The sequence below is a fragment of the Pristis pectinata genome, chromosome 4, assembly GCF_009764475.1.
Source record: "Pristis pectinata isolate sPriPec2 chromosome 4, sPriPec2.1.pri, whole genome shotgun sequence".
Lineage (NCBI taxonomy): Eukaryota > Metazoa > Chordata > Chondrichthyes > Rhinopristiformes > Pristidae > Pristis > Pristis pectinata.
Window position 1 is genome coordinate 105,446,030 of NC_067408.1, and position 22,098 is coordinate 105,468,127.

At 41.1% G+C, this 22,098-nt stretch overlaps 1 protein-coding gene across 1 annotated transcript in view; it reads right to left on the reverse strand.

Moving 5' to 3' along the window:
• vps26c (VPS26 endosomal protein sorting factor C) overlaps positions 1 to 22,098 on the reverse strand; it is a 34,971-nt gene that overhangs the window by 5,693 nt on the left and 7,180 nt on the right. The window contains exons 2-5 of the mRNA XM_052014174.1: positions 19,240 to 19,383; positions 15,364 to 15,513; positions 12,902 to 12,982; positions 12,288 to 12,362 (exon numbers count right to left, since the gene is read on the reverse strand). Coding sequence (XP_051870134.1) covers positions 12,288 to 12,362; positions 12,902 to 12,982; positions 15,364 to 15,513; positions 19,240 to 19,383 — 450 coding nt within the window. The remainder of the gene's footprint in view (positions 1 to 12,287; positions 12,363 to 12,901; positions 12,983 to 15,363; positions 15,514 to 19,239; positions 19,384 to 22,098) is intronic.

A 22,098-nucleotide genomic window follows, 5' to 3' on the forward strand; every position in this document is an offset into this window, starting at 1 on the left:
TTCCTAGGTTTTAATGAGATCTTCTCTCGTTTTTCTAAACTCCAAGAACTCCAGAAGAAGCCTAGTCCACTCAACTTTTCCTCAACTTACAACTCGTCATTCCAGGAACCATTCTGTGATTCATTGTTGCATTCGCTCTATGGCAAGTGCCTCACTTTAAGGAAGGAAACCTGACTTGTACACAAATACTCCTGGTGCACTCACCAAGGCCCCATACTTCCAGCATCTGCAGTCTCGTGTCCCTATATAATTGCAGTGAGCATCTCATAATAAAATCTCAGAATAAAGGGCAATACATCGTTTTCTTCCCAACTGCTTGCTACACTAGCATTAACATTATTTTTTGTTGTCCACAATAATTTCTCCTTTCTCCATCAATAAAGGACCCATGTTTATTTTTGCTGACCCCTTCCTTTAGAGATACCCATAAAAGCTCTTATAATCTCGCACATCACTCAGTATTTTACTAGCAACATCCTTCATTATACAGCAGTACAATTTTCCAACTTCTCTTTCTCTTATTAGCCATAATCACACTATTCCCCTACATGGTTTACATTCCATAAAGAATTGTTCATCCATTGCATGGAACTCAACCATAAACTTGAGTATGGCAGGGTTAGATTAAATGATACTGTTAAGAATATTATAGCAGGAAATTTCATTCCCTGGCATTTATAAGAACGAGAGGCAACTTGACTTGCACATTTAGATCTCGACAAGGTGGCTGTGAAGAGGGTGTTTCCTCTCGGGTGAATCTAGAAATAAGGCTGCCTATTTAAAAATAAGGGGCTGCCCAGTTAAAGCTGAAGAAGTGAAACTGATTTTTATTCTCTCAAAGGATCACAAGTCTTTGGAAGTCTCTTCCTCAAAGGATGGTAGGAGCAGTGTCTGTGAATATTTTAGGTGAACAGATTCCTGATAAGCAAGGGAATGAAAGGTTACCATAGGTAGACAGAAATAAGTGAGGGTACAATCAGATCAGCTATGATCTTATTAAATGGTGGATGAGGCCTGAAGGGTCAAACAGCCTACCTCTGCTTCTTGTGCACGTGTTAAGTGTTTTTTTTAAGAAAGCGATGAAATAGATTACAGAGGTATATTAGCAAGAAGTGCGAAAGGTAATAGCAAAGCTTCTGCAAGTATCTGTAAAGGAAGAGCAGCTAAACTAAACATTGGTCCCATAGATGATGGAACTGGGAAATTAGCAACAGGAAATGGCAGAGACTTTGCACAGCAAAAGACATGAGAAGCATTCAAATAACAGTAGAAAAATCAGGGAAGGCAAAAAGGAAGAAACTTAAAACATAAATAAAGAAAATGTACAATACAAATTAATGGAACTGAAGGCTGATCGGTCAGCTGCACCTGATAGCTTGCATTCTAGGATCTTCCAGAATCCCTTGGAGCTGAAGAGACCCAAAGAGATGAGAAAAGTCCAAATGCCCAAACAAGAAGGGGACACAGAAAGCAGGAAACTAAAGGCTAGTTAACCTGATATGCCACTGGGGGGATGTTCAAAAACAATTATTATGGAGTAGTAGAACACTTTGAAAATAATGCAGTCAAGCTTCGCCAACACTATTTTGTGAAAGTGAAATAGTGTTGACAAATTTATTAGAATCCTTTAGGGAAGTAGATTCAAGATTTACTTTATTGTCATTTCTCTGAGTATTTACATACACAAGAAAACAAAATACTGTTTCTCACCAGCTCATATCAGTGCAACAAAAAGAACAGTGATAAATATCTAAAATAGTCTATAAAAACATCTCCAAAACAAAACTAAAAACATATCAACACCACATATTCATATCTGTTAAAGTGCATTTATGTATTAATAAGTGCTTATTCAGTTCGAGATGAAGTTCAACATATCAGGTAACTAACTATCGAACTGTTTCTGTATTGAGGTGAGTATGTACGTGTGTGTGGAGGGAGAGCTTGTCAGTGGAAGCGGAAGGGGACACAGTCCATTTATGACCCTGACTGCTTGTGGGAAAAAGCTGTTCAGCATCCTACTAGATCTAGAGCAGATGCTTCTATACCTCTTCCCCAATGGCAGGAGGGAAAACAGGTCGTGAGAAGGGTGATGAAAGTCCTTAATGATGGCCGTAGCTCTGCGAACGCAGCGTTGCTGATAGATCTCCATCAAAAAGGGGAGAGGGGCACCAATGATCCTGCGAGCTGTCTTCACCATCCTATTGAGCTGCTGCAGCTACCAAACCAGGAGGCGAGGCAGTAGGTCAGGATGCTTTCAATGGTGCCCCTATAAAAAGTGATGGGGTATGGAATAGGGAGGCCTGCCTTTCTGAGTCTCCGGAGGGGGTAAAGCTGCTGCTGGGCTTTTTTTTAAACAATGACTGCATGTTAATAGTGGAGGTCAGATCATCCGCTAGGTGAACCCCCAGGAACTTAATGTTGCTGACCCTCTCCACAGCAGCACCATCAATAGTCAGCGGTGTATGATCATGCTTGCCAGCCCTCCTGAAATCAATCACCATTTCCTTTGTTTTGTCCACATTGAGGGCGAGATTGTGTAATCTGAACCACGCTGTTAGCTGCTCCACCTCCATCCTATATGCAGACTCATCATTGTCACTGACAAGACCCACCACTGTTGTGTCATCAGCGAACTTAATGATGTAGTTGGTGCTGAATCTAGCAATGCAGTCGTGTATGAGTAGGCTAAACAGTAAAGGGCTCAGGACGCAGCCTTGAGATGAGCCTGTGCTCACTGAGATGGTTCCTGATGTATGACTGCCAACTCTAACTATCTGCTGCCGCTGCGTCAGGAAATTGAGGACCCAATTGCAAATGCCAGTATCCACCTCTAACAGCCTCAGCTTTTCCACCAGCTGTTGTGGAATGATTGTATTAAATGCTGAGCTGAAGTCGATGAAGGGGATCCTGGCGTATGTATTCTTCCCCTCCAGGTGTGACAACGTGAGGTGGAGCAAAGTGGAGATTGCATCCTCTGTGGATCGATTGACTCTATATGCAAACTGTAGGGGATCTAAGTTTGCAGGAAAACAGGTCTTAATATGCTGCATGACCAATCGCTCAAAGCATTTCATTATTATTGGTGTAAGGGCCACAGGGCGGAAGTCATTCAGGCAGGCTGGGTTTGACTTTTTAGGGACAGGAATAATGATGGCGCTTTTGAGGTAAGTGGGCACTACTGGCTGGCTGAGCGAGACATTAAAGATGTCTGCAAAGACATCCTTCAGCTGCTCTGCACAATCCTTTAAAACATGTCCAGGAATGTTGTCCGGCCCCACAGCTTTATGTAGATTGACGCTGGCGAAGGCCTTTTTCACTCCAGCTGTAGACTGGTCTCTTGATGATGGTGGAAGCATCTGTGCCTGAATGTTGTTGTTTGCCTCAAAACGTGCATAAAAGACATTAAGTTTATCTGGTAAAAAGTTTATCTAGTAAAAAGCAGCACTGATAAATGAGAACCAGTAGGTTTACTATAGTTGGATTCAGCATTCAATGAAAGCATCTCATAATAAAAAAAATTAACGCACAAGAGCTCATGGCATTGAGGGAAATATTAGCATGGATAGAGGATTGGTTAACAAAACCGTCAGGCAAATGGGTCATTTCCAGATTAGCAAACGGGAGGTAGTGGGGAGCATACAAATAGATGCAGTGGCCTCACCATTTACAATTTATGTTAAGGACTTAAATGAAGAAACAGAGTATATTCTTGCCAAATTTGCTCATAAATGTTTCATGGGGCAGTTGGGGGAAGGAGAGTGAGCCAATTGTGAGGAAGATACAGAGTCTGCAGAAGTTATAGATAGTTTGTCAGTTAAATTTTTCCCTACTTGCTTAACCTATGAAAAATTTAAGATTATCTACTTTGGCAAGGAGAACAAAAACCAAGAATATTATCTGAATGGACAGAGACTACAAAACACTGCTGTTTGCATACAGCTACAGCATATAATTAGGAAGGCAAATATAGGCATGTAATTAAGGTATAAAAATAACCAGGTCTTGCTCCAACTATAGAGGGTATTGGCAAGGCAACAACTGGAGCATTACTTACGATTTTGATCTCCTTATTTTGCAGGGCAGCGAGGAAAAATATATTTATATTGCAGGCAGTGAAGAGAAGGTTCGCGAGGTTGATTCTGGCACGAAGGGAATGTCTTATGAACACAAGAAAATAGCAGGAGTAGCCCAATTCACCCTCAAGCCTGACCTGTTATTCAATATGATTATGACTGATCTGCCCCAGGCCTCAAATCATCACATACCAGTTCCCCAAAGCCCTCAATTCCTCAAATTCTTTGATTAAAATGATCTACCTCATTTAAATTCTGAATTGATCTAGCCTCCACAACACACTGAGGTAGGTGAATTCCAGAGATTCACCACCCTCTGCAAGTTCCAATGAACGTCTGTTCCAGAAGACTGCCCACTTCATCTTATAATTACGTCCCCTAATCACCCCCCATTCTTCTAAACTCCAAAGAATACAGAACCAAGTTTGCTACTGCTTGTGATAGGCTATCTTTCTCTTCTTTACTCTCACTGCTGTTCCCCACCATCTCACCTTTCCCCGCCATACAGCTGCTTGTTTCTTCACTGGTTATTATGCCCCATAAATTAGTACCAGCCCCGTGTCTGGGACATTGCTGCGTAGAAGAAACAAGATGTTCCACCTTCAGTCATTTTCCAGACTGAGACCATTCATCACAACTGTTTTACCATCTACAGTCAGGGGGAAGAGGCAACAGTTCTGGTTAGCATGAGAATTTACTAAAATCAAATTGGGGAAACTTTAAGTAAATGAATGTTTGCAAATAAAATTAACAAACCTAAAATGTATTATTTTCTAACAGACTTGTAATAAGCACGAGTGACCTTCTGTAGACAACCTGTTGGAGGAATCATTATACAGGCCCAAATACAATTTGGACAATTTGCACATCAGTGCAGGGGGCTGAGTAAAGGCAGCTGAAATACCAGTGGTGCTTTAATCCATATTATTTCATCAAATGCAGCCTTAGGTCTCTGAACACACTAATATTCACCTCCATAGATGTGTTACCCATTGGCTCAGCTAGTGAACAGACTGTCCAGTGATTTATGTAGACAGGAAGGTGCCAGATTTAATTCTCAGCGGCTGCACAGATAATTCAAGTTGTGGTAGGAACAGGGAAAGTTACCATGACTAAAGGCCCTTCTGCAAAATTAAATTGTGTGTGGGTAGCATAGGTTGTCAGAGATTCCACGTTTGAATAGTTGATCAGCATCAGATTCACAAATGGTCACTAGGAATGAAGCACCAGAGTGGTCACCTCTGTAGAACTGTATCCTCAAAAAAACAGGCAGGGAGGGGGCAAGAAACACATGGGGAAAAATGTAGGTGTCAGAGTTTAAAGGAAATGCTCTGCTGGGTTAACCCCCTGACTGGTGATGCCAGTGGTGAACAGAAGGGAAGTGACATCATGTCCTTTCATTCAAACCTACAACACATACCATAAAGGTAAATTATCAGTACATTGCAGCCTTTGTAATTGGACATCTTTCACTATCAACAACAAACGAGAGCACAGTACAGTCCTTATAAAAATAGTTCCTGCATCACAAACCTAACCTTTACTTTGAGGAATACAATTCCTGCTGGAGCTATGGAATCTCATCTACCCCATTTTCCTTTAACTTGTGCCCAGTTGGTAATTTCAGCCTTGCCCCGTAGGCAGGAAATCATGTTCTGCTGATGTTAACTGCTCTCCTGTGCTTGCCACATACTTGTGCTTCAGTTGTAAATGCAATTAAGTTGTACAAAATATTCTAATCCAATGTTCTTTCTCTGGTGCAGTCCTGTAGGATTAAGGATACCCAGCTTTCAATTCCGATGTAGCCGATTCAGGATCCACAGACACTACCACAGGTGACACAGGACAAGCCTGTGGCTAGTTTGGGATGTGGTGCACTCCTTCTACTATTTACTCTGGGCTGTAAATTCCTGACACACAGACTCAAGGACCTTAAGACCACCCCGTATTCTCCTTCTCAGTTCTGAGCAACCATGGACCAGTGACTCCCACAAGTCAGTGGGGACATTACACTGTCTGACAACCTATTCAAGCTCCGTCACGGCAAGAGATCATGTGTGTCAGGAGTTTGGTGTTAGGCATGCAAACAAAACATAGCTTGCTCAACAAAACTAGTGGAATATAATTAGGGTCTCGATGCTGGGGATGTTGCCCTGGGAGAGGACAGTGCCAGGCATTCTGGATTAGAAGCTCCATTTGCCATGAGAAAAAAGAAATTGCTTTAGAGGCACCTGAAGGCCAAGTTCCAACAGAAAACCATTGACCCAAAGAACAGTTGGTGGGTGGAAAGAGTACACTGAGGTGCAGTAACTTGCTGATAACAATGATATGCACAGATTCTTCAGTGCTGTCCAGGGCATTCATGGCCCAAACACCTAAAGGCCAACCCTACTGAATGAAGCAGTCCTCGACTTCAGTAAGGAGTGGATCTCCCAGTTCATCCATGGTTTCTGGTTTGGCAACACCCATATTGTCCTCTGTGTACCAAAGAGGACAATGCAGGTGGTCCCAAACCAGAAACCATGGATGAACCAGGAGATTTACTCCTTACTGAAGTAGAGGACTGCTGCATTCCAATCAGGTGACCCTTTACAAGAAATCGAGATACAACCTCCAAAAAGCTATCAGGAATGCCAAGAGACAACACCGGTTCAAAATAGTCACAGACCAGCCATCAGTTTTGGCAGGGCTTACATGCTATAATGGGCTACAAAATGGGCTACAATAATGGGCTTATTGCACTGCACTTTCTCTGTAGCTGTGACACTTTACCCTGTACTGTTATTGTTTTTTTTAACCTGTGCTACATCAATGCTCTCTGTACTAACTTGATGTAACTGCACTGTGTAATGAATTGACCTGTAAGATCGGTTTGTAAGACAAGTTTTTCACTGTACCTCGGTACAAGTGACAATAATAAACCAATACCAAAACAAAGTCGGGCAGCATAGTCAACAACAGCGCATCCCTTCCCGATGAGCTTAACGCATTCTATGCGCGTTTTGAACAGAAGGGGAGTGGATTGTCACCACCCACCCTGTCAGCCTCCAGTACAGCTGAACCGGAGAGTGAACCCAAGGAAAGCATCTGGCCCAGATGGTATCCCTGCCCACGTGCTCAGACATTGTGCTGATCAGCTGGCGGCGGTACTTGCAGACAAATTTAACGTCTCCCTGCTTCAATCTGAGGTTCCCACCTGTTTTAAGACCACTATCATCCTGATACCTAAGAAAAACAAGGTAACATGCCTCAATGATTACCGACCAGTGGCTCTGACATTCACCACCATGAAGTGCTTCAAGGGGCTGATCATGGCACACATCAACTCCAGCCTCCCAGACGACCTTGACCCACTGTAATTCACCTACCGCTGTAACAGGCCTATAGTGGATGCCATCTCCCTGGCCCTACACTCATCTCTGGAGCATCTGGATAGTAAAGACACTCATGTTAGACAATTGTTTATTGACTACAGCTCTGCCTTCAATACTATAAATCAAAGCAAACTCATCACCAAACTCCTAGACCTGGGACTCGATACTCCCTCTGTAACTGGATCCTTGACTTTCTGACCAACAGACTGCAATCAGTGAGGATAGGCAGCAATACCTCCGGCACGATTATTCTCAACACTGGTACCCCACAAGGCTGCGTCCTCAGCCCTCTACTCTATTCCCTATATATTCATAACTGTGTGGCCAGATTCTGCTCTAACTTCATCTACAGGTTTGCAGATGATGCCACCATAGTGGGCCGTATCTCAAATAACGATGAGTCGGAGTACAAGGAGGAGATAGAGAGCAGAGTGACATGGTGTCATGACAACAACCTTTCCCTCAAGGTCAGCAAAACAAAAGAGCTGGTCATTGACTTCAGGAAAGGGGGCAGTGTACATGCACCTGTCTACATCAATGGTACTAAGGTTGAGAGGGTTGAAAGCTTCAAGTTCCTAGGAGTGAACATCACCAATAAGCCTGTCCTGGTCCAACCACATAGACACCACATCCAAGAAAGCTCACCAGCATCTCTACTTCCTCAGGAGGCTAAAGAAATTTGGCATGTTCTCTGTGACACTCACTAACTTTTATTGATGCAGCATAGAAAGCATCCTTTCTGGATGCATCACAGCTTGGTATGGCAACTGCTCTGCCTGAGACCGCAAGAAACTGCAGAGAGTTGTGGACACAGCCCAGCACATCACAGAAACCAGCCTCCCCTCTATGGTCTATCTCTCTCGCTGCCTTGGTGAAGCAGCCAGCATAATCAAAGACCCCACCTACCCAGGTCATTCTCTCTTCTCCCCTCTCCCATCAGGCAGAAGATGCAGGAGCCTAAGGGCACATACCACCAGGCTCAAGGACAGCTTCTATCCCACTGTGATAAGACTATTGAATGGTTTCCTAGTGCGAGAAGATGGACTCTTGACCTCACAATCTACCTTGTTTGACCTTGTACCTTATTGTCTACCTGCAATGCACTTCCCTGTAGCTGTGACACTTTACTCTGTGTTCTGTTATTGTTTTTACCCTGTACTACCTCAATGCACTATGTAATGAATTGATCTGTATGAACGGTATGCAAGACAAGTTTTTCACTGTACTTCGGTACAAGAGACAATAAAAAACCAATACTGAAAGCTTAGAACAGAGGTGAGGTACTCATCAGCCAAAAGAGCTCCTCAAACTGTACTATCCTTGATGTGAGTTTCTTTGACTCCATCCACAGCAAACTATCTGGTCCAGGCTTTCTACCATTCCAAACTTTGTAAAGACCATATGCTAAATGAGAAATAAAAAGACCTCGGGAACAAACTGATTTCACGATGAAGTTTAAAAACTTTGCAGAGTGAAATTTTAGTCGCAAACTCACATCTCAGAGGAAAATGCAGGAAACAAAACCAAACACTGTACCATGGCCTTTTTTCTTAATCTCCATAAAGCCTTGAACTCTATCGGGGGGACTGTGGCACATCATTTTCAACTGTGATTTCCTGCACACATTTGTTTTCATCTTACTTGGATGTTACATGGGTGTGCTCCCATGCACAATACTGACCATCTCATTTCTCAATACAACTTGGCCACTTTGAATATTTTGAGATTTTGGGGCCAGGGTTGGGGCTAAACAACAAACTTGCTTAAAAAATCATGCATAATAAGGCTATTATTTCGTGGAAGTTTTTTCTGTGATGGAAGACATGTGATAGCACAGAAGGCAAGAAGGTACCAGTCACTGATTCACTGGAAGACATACAAAACAAAAACAAGAGATATTAACGAGTGGAGACGAGCTTGAGAGCAAACAAGTTGCGTATATAGTGGACTTGTGCAAAATGCCAACAGAGGCAGACTGAGCCAAATGACTTCCTCCTGTGCTACATCAATCAATGATCTGTGACATTTTACCTTATTAACATGGGCCTTTCTTTGGGTTGTCCAAGAGCATTCTTGGCTTCATTGATGGAGAATGAGCTCACATTAAAACAAAATATAAATTAATTTTAGGCTTACCTACTGAAAAGTACTCTAAGTGACTGAATCATGCCTTCTGCATCATCTGATAGCTTGTGCATTTAATATCCTGGCTATGACAATACAACATTTCATATGGAATTATATAGCAACTTTGCATATACTAAATAAATCAGCATGTTGGAAACACTGGGTGGGGGGGGGGGTGATGTTTGTGTAATCTAAGGCCGAAATTCATCCTCCATTGTATGCATTTGTGCAAGTGTTGAACTCAACTTATGAAAGGAAATGGAACAAAATTTCAGGAACAGAGCTGAATGTGTCAGTTATTACATCAATCTATGCAAAATTGAAGCCATTTTATCCCTTTTTTTCTATATCAAGAATGAGGGCTATATTCAGATTTTTTTGGCTTTGATTTTGGGAGGAAATAATTCTTACTTACAACAGACAGGCGGCCGAAGGCATCATATTACAATAGCACGGCAGCCAAAACCTTGGTTTCAGTAACCTGGCATTACAATGTTCGAGTTACCACACCATAGATCTTTTAGCTTCCTCACCCTAATTCACATAAACTTCATGCTCAGTATTTTAGAGGTTAGATGTCTCAACAGCCAATCTACATAAGTACAAGATGTGGCATCCATCCTATTGCCAAATCTATCTAGTAACCCTACTAAGATATCTTTATTAGTCACAGCTACATCGAAACACACTGAAATGCATCTTTGCTTAAAGTGTTCTGGGGGCATCCCGCAAGTGTCGCCACACTTCCGGCGCCAACATAGCATGCCCACAACTTCCTAACACGTATGTCTTTGGAATGTGGGAGGAAACTGGAGCACCCGGAGGAAACCCACGCAGACACATGGGGAGAACATACAAACTCCTTACAGACAGCGGCCGGAATTGAATCTGGGTCGCTGGTGTTGTAATAGCGTTACGCTAACCGCTACACTACCATATTAATATAGCAGGTACAGTAACCATATCATTTTAGCTGAACTTGCAACATTAATATCATTCTACAATTGTTTTCAAGACAGGCTGGTGATGCATAGTGGTTAGATAAAGGCTGGTTAAGGCATTTTATTTCCTTTCTCTGAAGATTGATTGTTTTGAACATTTAGCTTTCCTAGCTCCTTACAAGGGTGTTAATCCATCTACTGCAGTTATAGCAACAGATTGTTTCTCAGGTTATCAGCTGAGTTACAAATCACTGGCAATTAGCATTCAAGTAGTACAGCAATTTTTTATTTTCAAAAATAAACTTTATTCGAACAGCAAGATCTCTATGCATTTCACTTAACCCCAGGTGGTCAGCCTGCAATAGCAATCTCCCAGGCATTTTCAGCAACTCTAGACCACTACACATTAAAATGAACATATTGCGAAGATAAAGATTCAGACAAGATCTGCAAGTCAACACTTGCCCACCTTGAACAACGTGGTCCCTCGTCTTTCTTTAATTCTTGTTCATTACTTGCTCAGATCACTAATAACTCTTTTTACCACATCAGGAAAAGGGCTTGCTCAGTGCTTCTTTGAGTCTCTCTGCCACTGTCCACCAGGAGAGTTATAGCCATACAACCTGGTGTAACTTAGTCTCCACTCAAGCAAGCAGTCAATAAGGAACTAAAAAGAATGAGTGACATTTTCTACCTATAACAGTAGCTTTCCTACCAGTTTCTTTGAAAATTTTAGCCGCAAAAAATTCAAATATTTATATATACATTTTTAAAAACTTAGATTTTCACCAAATCTAGTTTCTGATTCAGAACTTGCAAACTAGCTTTTAATTTTGGATAACGGTGTTTAATCCCATGACCTTCTGACTCAGAAGGAAGGGGCAAACCAAATCAGCAGACATTGAAACCTGAACCACAATACAACTGAGATTAGAACTAGTTCTTGTATGTCAAATTAATGCTGGCAACACGATTAAATATAATGGGTAACAGGAGCTACCACTAATTTGGCACCAATGATCTAATTTAAATCCTTTTTGTGTTTTGAATACAACTGAGACACACCCTGAAAGATAGAATTTATTATTTAGTCCCATGTCTGCAAGACTCAAAGGTTATTTGCAGACAGCAACTAGACTGGGTGGGAACACATTTTTAAACTAAACAGAGGAAATTATTTCTGAGACATTGGAATTCTGCCACTGCTCAGTACTATGACGACACAAAACAAATTTGTATCAGTCACTTACACTCTGATACTGTCCGCTTTGAAGCATCTGGGAAATCAAAGCAAGCACAGTAATCTGTGTCACAACATGAAAAAAAACATACACAGCTATTAAGCTGGGACGAAAGAATTGCTAATCTGACCAAAGATGGAGAAATTCCCTTGACGATAACCCTCTAATTTTAGGAATATTAAACTACCTTCAATTTGATCTTGAAAATGAATTATGATACGATTACACTATGGCACTGAATCAAGTGAATAACCTTGTAACCTGGTCTCTAGTTTCTAATTTAAAAAAGGAAGGTTAGACTTCCTGTTTGTTGAGAAACTTATCTAACATAATATTTTCCAACCATACATTTTCTTTGTGCTGTTCTGATGACTAAGAACCAACCACAGTATCTTCACCACAAATCAATTGAAATTTTGGCTTTTTTTTTAAATTTCACTTTCTTTTACCCAAATCACTTTGCAAATCTATTTCCCAGCCAGGCTGCCCCCCATCCAATCCCCAACTCTTACCAAATATGCAGCTCACCTCTCTGACATTCTGCAGGGACTCAGGGGTGATGCTGAAATCCACAGGGGTGGGGGTTAACCTCCCTTTCTGAGGCTTTAAAAGAAAATCATTAAAAGCACTTTAAAATAAAACAATTAATGAAAGAAAAAGTGTTATGCATTTATTTCTCAACTTGGGGGGAAAATACTAAGGCACAAGATTAAAGCTCAAAACACTTAATCCCATAAATTTTCTATTCATATGCTATCCCAGTAGGTGTGGTTCAATACCAAGAGCATGCATTCTAAAATCAGTCATTCCACAAAAGATATTTCTATTTGTCATTATTAAATTTATTATTGTTTATATTAAGGTTCTATCTGAACAAGTTACCTGGCATTCATGCAAGTTTTCTTCCTTATTGGACTTCGCATTTATTTCACTATTGAGCACTGATTGCTTCCTTGGGTCCTCTGCACGTTCACCAGCTTCATTAATTATCTATGTCCATTATGTCTGAGAAGCCACTGATGAGAACCAAACAGTGGCAATCCCCTACAAGTTCTTAGCAGCCTAATTAAAGAAATCCAGATGTATGGTCTGTAAAAGTTGATTCTCCCTCTAGCATTTTCAAAAAGCAGATCTCCACTTACCAGCGAATGCACAATAAATTCACAGCTCTTCATCAAGTCCTTCGCAAGGAGTGGTCGTCGCATGTCACACCGGAGTGTGTACTGAAAGAGACACATCCGTGCTTAGAGTAACCACATTACAGGGTAGGAGGAAGAAGGGGAGTAGGGGGGAGAACAGGTCTACCAACCACACATTTCAGCAAGTAACATTCCAGATCTGCAAGCTTACCAGTGGCAACAAGACTGTGGAGTTAAAGAAAGCTGTAACATCTTTGCTTCACGTAGCTCTACCCACAAAGGAAGCCTAATAAATACTGATTGTCAAGGACCAGAAATTTAAAATATAGGTTTCATCACGTGGAGACTTGCAATTTTGGATTATCAAAGCAGAAATAAATCACTTGGATAACAAAACAAAGAGCTTCATCTCCAGATTGCAGTCATCAAGGTCAACAATTCTTAGTATCTACTTTGAAGATGATGGTGCTGTTCTATGACTTAAGTTAATTTATTTCTGAAGAAACAAATTAGGTTCAACTGTTAGCTAAACAGTGTGTTTCACTCCAGAGAAGACAACTTAATAACCACAACAGTCCAGCCTAACTTTAGTACAACTCCACAGGTTTTGTTTGAGAGCGACATGAACTATCAGGTCAAACAAATACAGCAAAATGACTACCAAGTAAACTTATATCAATACACATTCAAACACATTCCCATTATACAACGTTGGAAGGATTAATTTGAAATTACTTTAAAAATATTTGCATTGAAAACTGCAGTTTCGTTCCCAAAACCAGTGTAATAAAGACCAAAAGTAAAAATAATTTGCTCAGATAAAACAAACAATGCTGTTTCATTGCTTAAAGTAGATTCAACTAATAAAAAGTATTTGAATCTGAGTAAAGTTTGCAACAAAAATATTCACAAAATTATTTTTCATATTAGGTGAACCAATACACCTCAGTTTCTTGGGGGCCCATCAAAAAAAAAATGCCATTAAACTACATTCAAACGCAAAAAAAAACTATTTTCAGTTTAACATCCAATTGACATAATCTTCTGAGTCCCATCTGCTCCAACAAATGAACATAGAAGATTCCATGGCACTATTTCAATCCTGCACTAGCCAATCTTAACTGATCAGCATTTATCTGGGTGTTATCATATTTTATGTGGGACCCAGCTGTGAGTATACTACCTGCCTTGTTTTATGTATTAAATTTGAAGAAGTTAATTGGCTGTAAACTGTAAAGCACTTTGAAAGTCTTGAAATGCATAAAATAAATTTCAATCTCATTTTATTGCCCATTTATTATCCTGCAACTCAAGAGCAGTAAATTGGTATGCATCAACTTGAACCAGTCATATAAAATCAACAAGGAACAGTCTTCTGCAGAATAAGGGAGCCCTGATCACTTCCATAAACTTCAACAGAGTTCAAGAAACTCTTTGGGTATATGTACCAGGAAGTAATGTGCCATGAAATTTTAAACAAGCTGACATGGACATTACAAACTCAGCAGATTGTAAAGAGCAGGTAGAAAGAGATGGCCAGAGGGCGAGCAAAGGCAAGAACAGGCAGCCAAACGGTCAGCAGAGGGTGGGAGGGATTGAGGAAGGTGGCTGCTAAAAAGTAAGCAGGAGAAGAGAAGGATGGAGAGAGTTAGCTGCCAAAGTACAAGGTGGCGTGGCAAAGGACTGCCTAAAAAGAGCACAATGACAAGTGAAATACGAGGAGTTTTACTACAGAAATGAATGGGCAAACAGCACTATATTCAGCAAGCAGCAAGCCACAATCTTTCATATCAGAAATTAATCTATTAACTATCACATAATACTCTGAGCCATTATCACCAATGTACTGCCAGTTTTATCTTTCCTACAGCATTCCACGTGTCATGAAAGAGTCTTCAGTGTTATTAACTTATCAAAAATAAGTTGTTCAGTAGAATGTCATTTTTGACATGTTAACCCTTCTTATTCTTTCTCAGGTACATTTTCAACTTGGCTTCACTTTGCATTTCATTTGACATACTGATTCTTTTCTTTAGTCACATGTGTGGAAGGAATGATGAAACCTTTGCTGGCTTGATTTCCCCATCTCATCCACCTCCCCCGCACCCCCCCACCAAAAACCTCAGCACATCAAATCTTAAAACTTCAGCTCCTTGTAGTGTGCCAAATGCAAATTGCTTGGGACTCCATTCATTGGAAGGGAAGATTGGACCAGATGTTCCATGTGCAACTATTCTGATCACCATCCATCTTACACCACCACTGCAAGCTGCAATTGTCCTGGAGTGCAACCACTGACTGGTTATAATAAGTGTAAAGCCCTCTGAAAGCGTAGTAGAAAAGGTTCATCCCATCCATCCACCCCATCCCAGCCCCAATGAGACATGGTGAATGCTGATCTTGCAATAATTGTGACTCAATGCTGAACATGATCCTTTTTATAAACATTGGCATTGTTCACATACCTGTATATTTACAAACACCCCATGATACGTCTCATAGAGGATTTTACCGCCTTTCACTTTCAGTGGGAATTCAAAAGGGATTTCTGTCCGGCCACTGGGAAGCTTTCCTGCTTTGGCTACTTCTATATTATTGCTGATAAGCTGGATAGGCTACAAAAGAAAAAAAAGATTAGTGTTAAAATATCAAGGCAAATTGAACAAAAAGATTTTTGGGGGATAAAACAGGAAATATTCAACCTGTGAAAAAAGAAATGGTTAACAGCTCTTTTCATCAGATCCAGGAAAGTCTAGAAAACAAGCATGCTTTAAGTTGCAAAGAAGAGAAAGGGATGCAGAGAACAAAGTCAGTGATAGCACGGACACCAAAAGAGACTGAATGATGCAAGTAATCGCAGAGCCAGTTGAGTGAGAGTAGTGAAGCCTTGTTAATGCTGGAAAACTGAAATAAAATAGTATTCTGGAAATGGAGACACAAGAGACTGCAGGTGTTGGAATCTGGAGCAAAAAAACCCAACTACTGGAGGAACAGCAGGTCAAGCAGCATCTGAGGAGAGAAAGGAATTGTCAATGTTTCGGGTCGAAACCCTACATCAGGAAGAAGAGTGGAGAGGGGGAGGGGCAAGACAGGGGCCAGAGATGATTGGCGAACCAAGGAGGGGTGAAGGATGATGGGCAGACTGAGCCAGGTGGGGAAGGATGGAGTTGGGAGACAGAAGCAGGTGGATGACAGATGGAGGCAGAAAGAACAAAGGCAGATTGAGCCCGCTGGAAAGAAAGGAGGGTGAAGGCAGAGACAGCTGCTGGAGGGTGATAAACTAAGTCGTAATGACAATAGACCAATAACTCAGATGTCAAAACTTCAGGTTCCAGTATGATAAATTGTGAAATTAAATTATTTCAACTTGGCAATACATGGGTACATATAAACTGCCAGACCATGGTTAAAAGCCCAATTATTTCATCAGTGTTCTTCGGGAACAAAGTCTGAGCACTCCACAATTATATCCAGGCCCACACGATGCATAACTTAACATTCTAAGCACAGCTGAGGCACATTAATCAATGCAAGATAAATGATAGCAGATTATTGGAGTTTTAATGGTCAGAGTATTCAGAAATCCTGATGATCCAGCATCTGGCTCACCGGGTAACGTTTGCCATGCCTCCCACACACTGGGGTTCTGGGTCCTTTGCTCCCATCCCACTCACTGAGGCCCTGATTTCCATACTCCCCTTCCACTCACTAGGACCCCAGTTCCCATGCTCCCTTAAATGTACTTGGTTCAAAGGAAAAATTTATAAAAATCATCTAAAAAAACATATTAAAAATTTAGATACAAGAGAGACTGCAGATGCTGGAAGTCTAGAGCAACACACAAAAAACTGGAGGAACTCAGTGGGTCAGGCAGCATCTATGGAGGAAGTGGACAGTCGACGTTTCAGATCAAGACCCTTCATCAGGACTGGAAAGTAAGGCGGCAGATAGCCAGTATAACAAGGTGGGGGGGGGGGGGGGGGGGGGAGGGGTGGAGCAAGAGCTGCCGGGTGATAGATGGATATCGGCAAAAGATCTCAGAGGGGGAGCAGTGAGAGAGGGTTGAAGTATTAAATATTTTATTTTTTTATATTATATATAATTTCTACAAATATAAACATCAGGGAATCCATTTTCGCTTCAGCGCCTCTTTTTCTGTAGCACCCATTCTCGATGCTTCTTCTGTAGCATCCATCTTCATCAGGGCTTGTGCTGTTTACTTTGGTCCCAGCTTGGATTTACTTTGCTGGTTCCTTCTATGCCTCTGGATCTTGGCTATCCACTGGCATTTTTTTTTGGAGCAAGGTCATAAAGAGCATGTCACTTTGATTAGTTAGGTGTTGAGTTTGCGGGCAAGGGGATAATGATCCCTATAGTGCTTGTTGCTCTCTTACTGGAGATTCAGACTCACAAACAACTGCCACTTTGATATGGCCCATGCCTTTATTGACCTTGTCCAACTGCACTTGCCTTCAATTGTGATGCTTGTTTTCTTGGGGTTGATCAGCTCACACCCTTCACTGGAGCTTTCTTCCCAACTGGGAGCGAATACAGTTTCGCCTCTTCTGTCGCTCCATCAGGGGATCCATTTTCACTTCTGCGCCTCTTTTTCTGCAGCACCTGTTCTCGGTGCTTCTTCTGTAGCATCCATCTTCATCAGGGCTTGTGCTGTTTTCTTTGGTTCCAACTTGGGTTTACTTTGCTGGTTCCTTTTATTTTAATTAAATTAATTGTATTTGAATTAATTTAACAATTTTATTATATTGTATAAATGTATTTTATATCATATAAAAAGATTAAATTATTTAAATTAAAATAAAATTACTAAAAATATAAAATAAGAAATTGAGGTATTAACATCGAGTAGTGCAGAAAATCTACAAGTCCAGCAACTCCAATGTCCCAAGCACGTCAGATTATCAGTTTTAACGTACATTTACCTTCTGAGAAAAATACCACATCCAAAACATTGACCTGGTACAAATCAGTCCTTTGTAGTTCCAGCATTTTATTTTTAATCTCAGAGTATGTCTGCAACTCACTGAACACAATTACCAGTAATTGTTATCTTGTGCCAGGTATTTCCAACCGTTTCTGGGATTTTAGGTAGTCTGGACCTTTTGGGAGGTCTTCCTTCACCTTCTGAAGGATTGAACTTAAGGAATAAGGGGTTATGATGTAAATGTTTTATGAAATTCCAGACTCAGAATACACTGACTCTTGGTTGCTTTAGGCAATTTACCCAATCATGAAAAATACACGCTCTTCACCTCAACTCCACAGAGCACTTTCAGGAGTCAAAACTCCACAGCACCTTTTTGTTCCTTATTTCAGAGAGACAATATAATTGATTACTCTAAAAGCCAATTCACATTGAAGCAGAGGAGCTGGCAGAGAAAGAGATGTGGGCTGTCTCAGCTGAGCACCTCAAAGTAAAATGCCCAGGTTCAAGAATAAGAATACAAGAGTCAGGACATTATGTTGCAACTTTACAAAACAGTTGCCGCACTATAGGAAAGATGTGATTGTGCTGGAGAGAAAGTAGAGATTCACGAGGATGTTGCCTGGATTGTAGTTATGGGGAGAGATTGAATAGGCTGGGTGAAGGAGGCTGAGGGGTGACCTGATAGAGGTATATAAAATCAATCAGCAGCGTAGATAGGATGGTAGTAAAAAAACTTGTCTCCCCATGGTAGGGGTATCAACAACAAGAGGGCATAGGTTCAAGATGAGAGGAAGGGGCTTAAAAGGGGATTTGAGGGGTAAGCTTTTTCTTAAAAATTAAAAACACAGAGTGGTTGATATTTGGAACACACAGCTGGAGAAAGTGGTGGAATCAGATAGAACTACTACGTTTAAGAAGCATTGAGACAGAGACGTAAATAGGCATGATAAAGAAGAGCAAATGGGATTAGTGTAGATGGACAAAAAGGTTAGCATGGACATGGTGGGCCAAAGAACCTGTTTCTGTGCCGTGCAACACTGACTAATTACTACATTCAGGGAACCGATAGACCCGTAACAAAGAAACTTCAACTGTCCAATGATCTGACTTCCTTTACAAAGAAAATATTCAAAGCTGGTCACCTATAGTTTTGCTCAGTAAGTGGTATTTGTATTATACAGTAGAGCCACCATTCAATTGGAGGGTTACCAAAATCAAAGGAATAGCATACCACCTTCCCAAGAAAGGAGAATTACCCAGGTAGATGCAGTGACAGTAATTCAGATTTTACAACAGAAAGAAATGAAACAAGTCCTTTTACAAAATTCGAACAGATCATCCATATGGTGACCTTGTTTAAAAAAAGGATAAAATAACATGGAGCAAACTCACTTACTTTCACAGAATTGTAGAAAGCTTCAAATACACCAACACTCTTTGCACTGAGCTGGAGGCTAACGGCACCGTCCATGGTCAAGGTGATACCTTGGTGTTGGATGGGCTCTTTACTGGATAAAATAATCACTCCAGAGAGTGTTTCCTGCAACAACAAGATTACAGATCAAGAGCCCTGGCAGTGTACAGTTCAATTCACAACACACACTGCAAGTATTCCCTGAAGTATGAAGAGGTTATGTTTTATTATGTGAAAACTTCTAATGGGAAATGTTTTTATTGAGTTATTTCAGTTCAAAATCTACAGGAACCTTCCAAGTTCAAAAATTAAACACTTGAAATACATTAACACACATATCCGAAACATTACTGTGTCATTTTTATTAACAAATTAAAACTTAAGTTCATTCATTATGTACATTTCCAGGGCACACACTAAGTGAAACATTCAAGATCCCGAGTCCTAACAGGTTCAACAGATTGCCACAGTAGGGAACTTTGAAATAGGAGATCATTATCTTAAGATAAGCCTTCATCCATCAGAGAAACACAAGAGACTGCAGAATCGGGAATCTGGAGCGAAATAAAACAAGCAGTTGGTCAAGCAGCATCTATGGGGGCGGGGGATGGAATTGTCAACATTTCGGCAACTCCTCCCCAACCCACCCCACATATGCTGCTTGACCTATTGAGTTCCTCCAGCAACTTGTTTTTGATCCATTTGAGAGAGATGAGGTGACATTTTTGCTATGAGGTTTAAAAAACTTCTGAACTGTCTTCTCATAAGGACAATGTAAACAAAACCTTCTCTGTGGCAAATTCTTGATAAATAAGGGGGTGAAAGATTACCACAATTAGGCAGGCATGTAGAGCTAAGGTGGCAATCAGGTCAGCCACGAATAAGAGAGCAGGGTCAAGGGAAGCTGAGTGGTCTGCTCTGCTCTGCTCCTAATTCATAGTGGCTTTGTACATCAAGGTGGCAAGTCCTACTACCCATTTTATTCACACCGTATCTGCTTCCTATCGACAGCTACAAACAATCTGCTGGAGGAATTCAGCAGGTCGAGCAGCATTTGTGGGAGGGAAGGAATTCTCGACGTTTAGGGTCAAAGCACTACATCAGCCTCTCCTATCGATAGCTTTTGTCAGCCACTAAGTTCGAATACATTCGTCTGTTGTCACCCTCTACCTCATCTCATCAGTGTTCTTGCTCAGAGCTTCAATGCATCTCTCAAGGTACAAATGTGTACTTCTATGAACGTGGTCTTTTGTCTCTTCCATATCAATGTGACCCATTATGTTCTGTGTACCTCTGATTAACTATCCCAGAAGATGGTCACGTCACATTTGCAGTCTGTCGCAATCACTGAACAAATATGTACCCTCATACATATAACCAGTGTTTGGATGAATGCTGTAGGTTGTGCAAGTATCACATCAAGTGGCTGCTGTCTGTACAAACATACCAGTTAGTTTTATGAGGCGGTTACATCAAGTAGTTGCAGCCTGTGTAAATATCATGCTGCTGCCATTCTGATCAATAAGTGTTTTATTGACACAGGTGTGTCCTGACAATTCAATTGCTGATTACGTTGATAATGTCAATAGAAGATAGTTTGAGATATCAACAGAAATAGTTGAAGGTAGTGCTCCTTTATTATCAATGATTTCTGTTACCTATACCTTCTCTGACCATCTCTCTCGGGTCCCAGTCCCCAGCCGCACACACCCCTCACCAGGTTCTGGCTAAATAAGACACAACAGGTCTTACTAAAATCATCCCCAACCATGTCACTTTTTGGACTTAATTGATATTAGCTATCTGGTGTGCCCTTCATGTGTTTTGAACTGCCTCCATGCATTATGGTGTAGATAATATAAAGGGGGTATATATTTATCCCTAACTAACCAACAAGTACGATCTACATCCATTGGGGGAATGTGTATGATAAGACCCAAAACTAAACAGCGAGTCATCCTGGATGGTGGGCATCTCATCTTTGTTTCCCTGTGAGAGGATAGAATACTGATTCTGTGATTGCTTTATTTGTACAGTTAAGTGTTCTGGTACTTTTGGGAAGTCAGATCCAAAATTTACAATATGGTGGTGTGATTCAGGCAGCAGGAGGAGGGCTATACTTGTCCTTGACGCCCCTGCGTATTTAGAGATGATGAGCAAGAATCTATCAGCCAGAGCGTTTGGTTACTGGGCAGTTAATCCTTGCTGGAAAATGTACTGCACAAGTGGCAAGTAATCCCACAACTACAAACCCTCTTCAGTGTTTGCCAACACTGTCTATATCAGTGTTGAAAATGGTCATATCCACAACACATCAGGGGTGCTCCAAAAGAACTGTACTCAATTAAATCCCTGTGACTCCAGGAGAAATGAGGGTAAAGCTTGGTATTGGTTTATTATTGTCACTTGTACCAAGGTACAGTGAAAAACTGGTCTTGCATACCGATTGTACAGATCAATTCATTACACAGTGCAGTTACATTGAGTTAATACAGAGTGCATTGAGGTAGTACAGGTAAAAACAATAACAGAGTACAGAGTAAAGTGTCACAGCTACAGGGAAGTGCATTGCAGGTAGACAAGAAGGTGCAAGGTCAAACAAGGTAGATTGTGAGGTCAAGAGTCCACCTCAACATACAAGGGAACCATTCAATAATCTTATCACTGTGGGATAGAAGCTGTCCTTGAGCCTGGTGGTATGTGTCCTCAGGCTCCTATATCTTCTGCCTGATGGAAGAGGAGAGAAGAGAGAATGACCCGGGTGGGTGTGGTCTTTGATTATGCTGGCTACTTCACCAAGGCAGTGAGAGGTAAAGACAGAGCCCATGGAGGGGAGGCTGG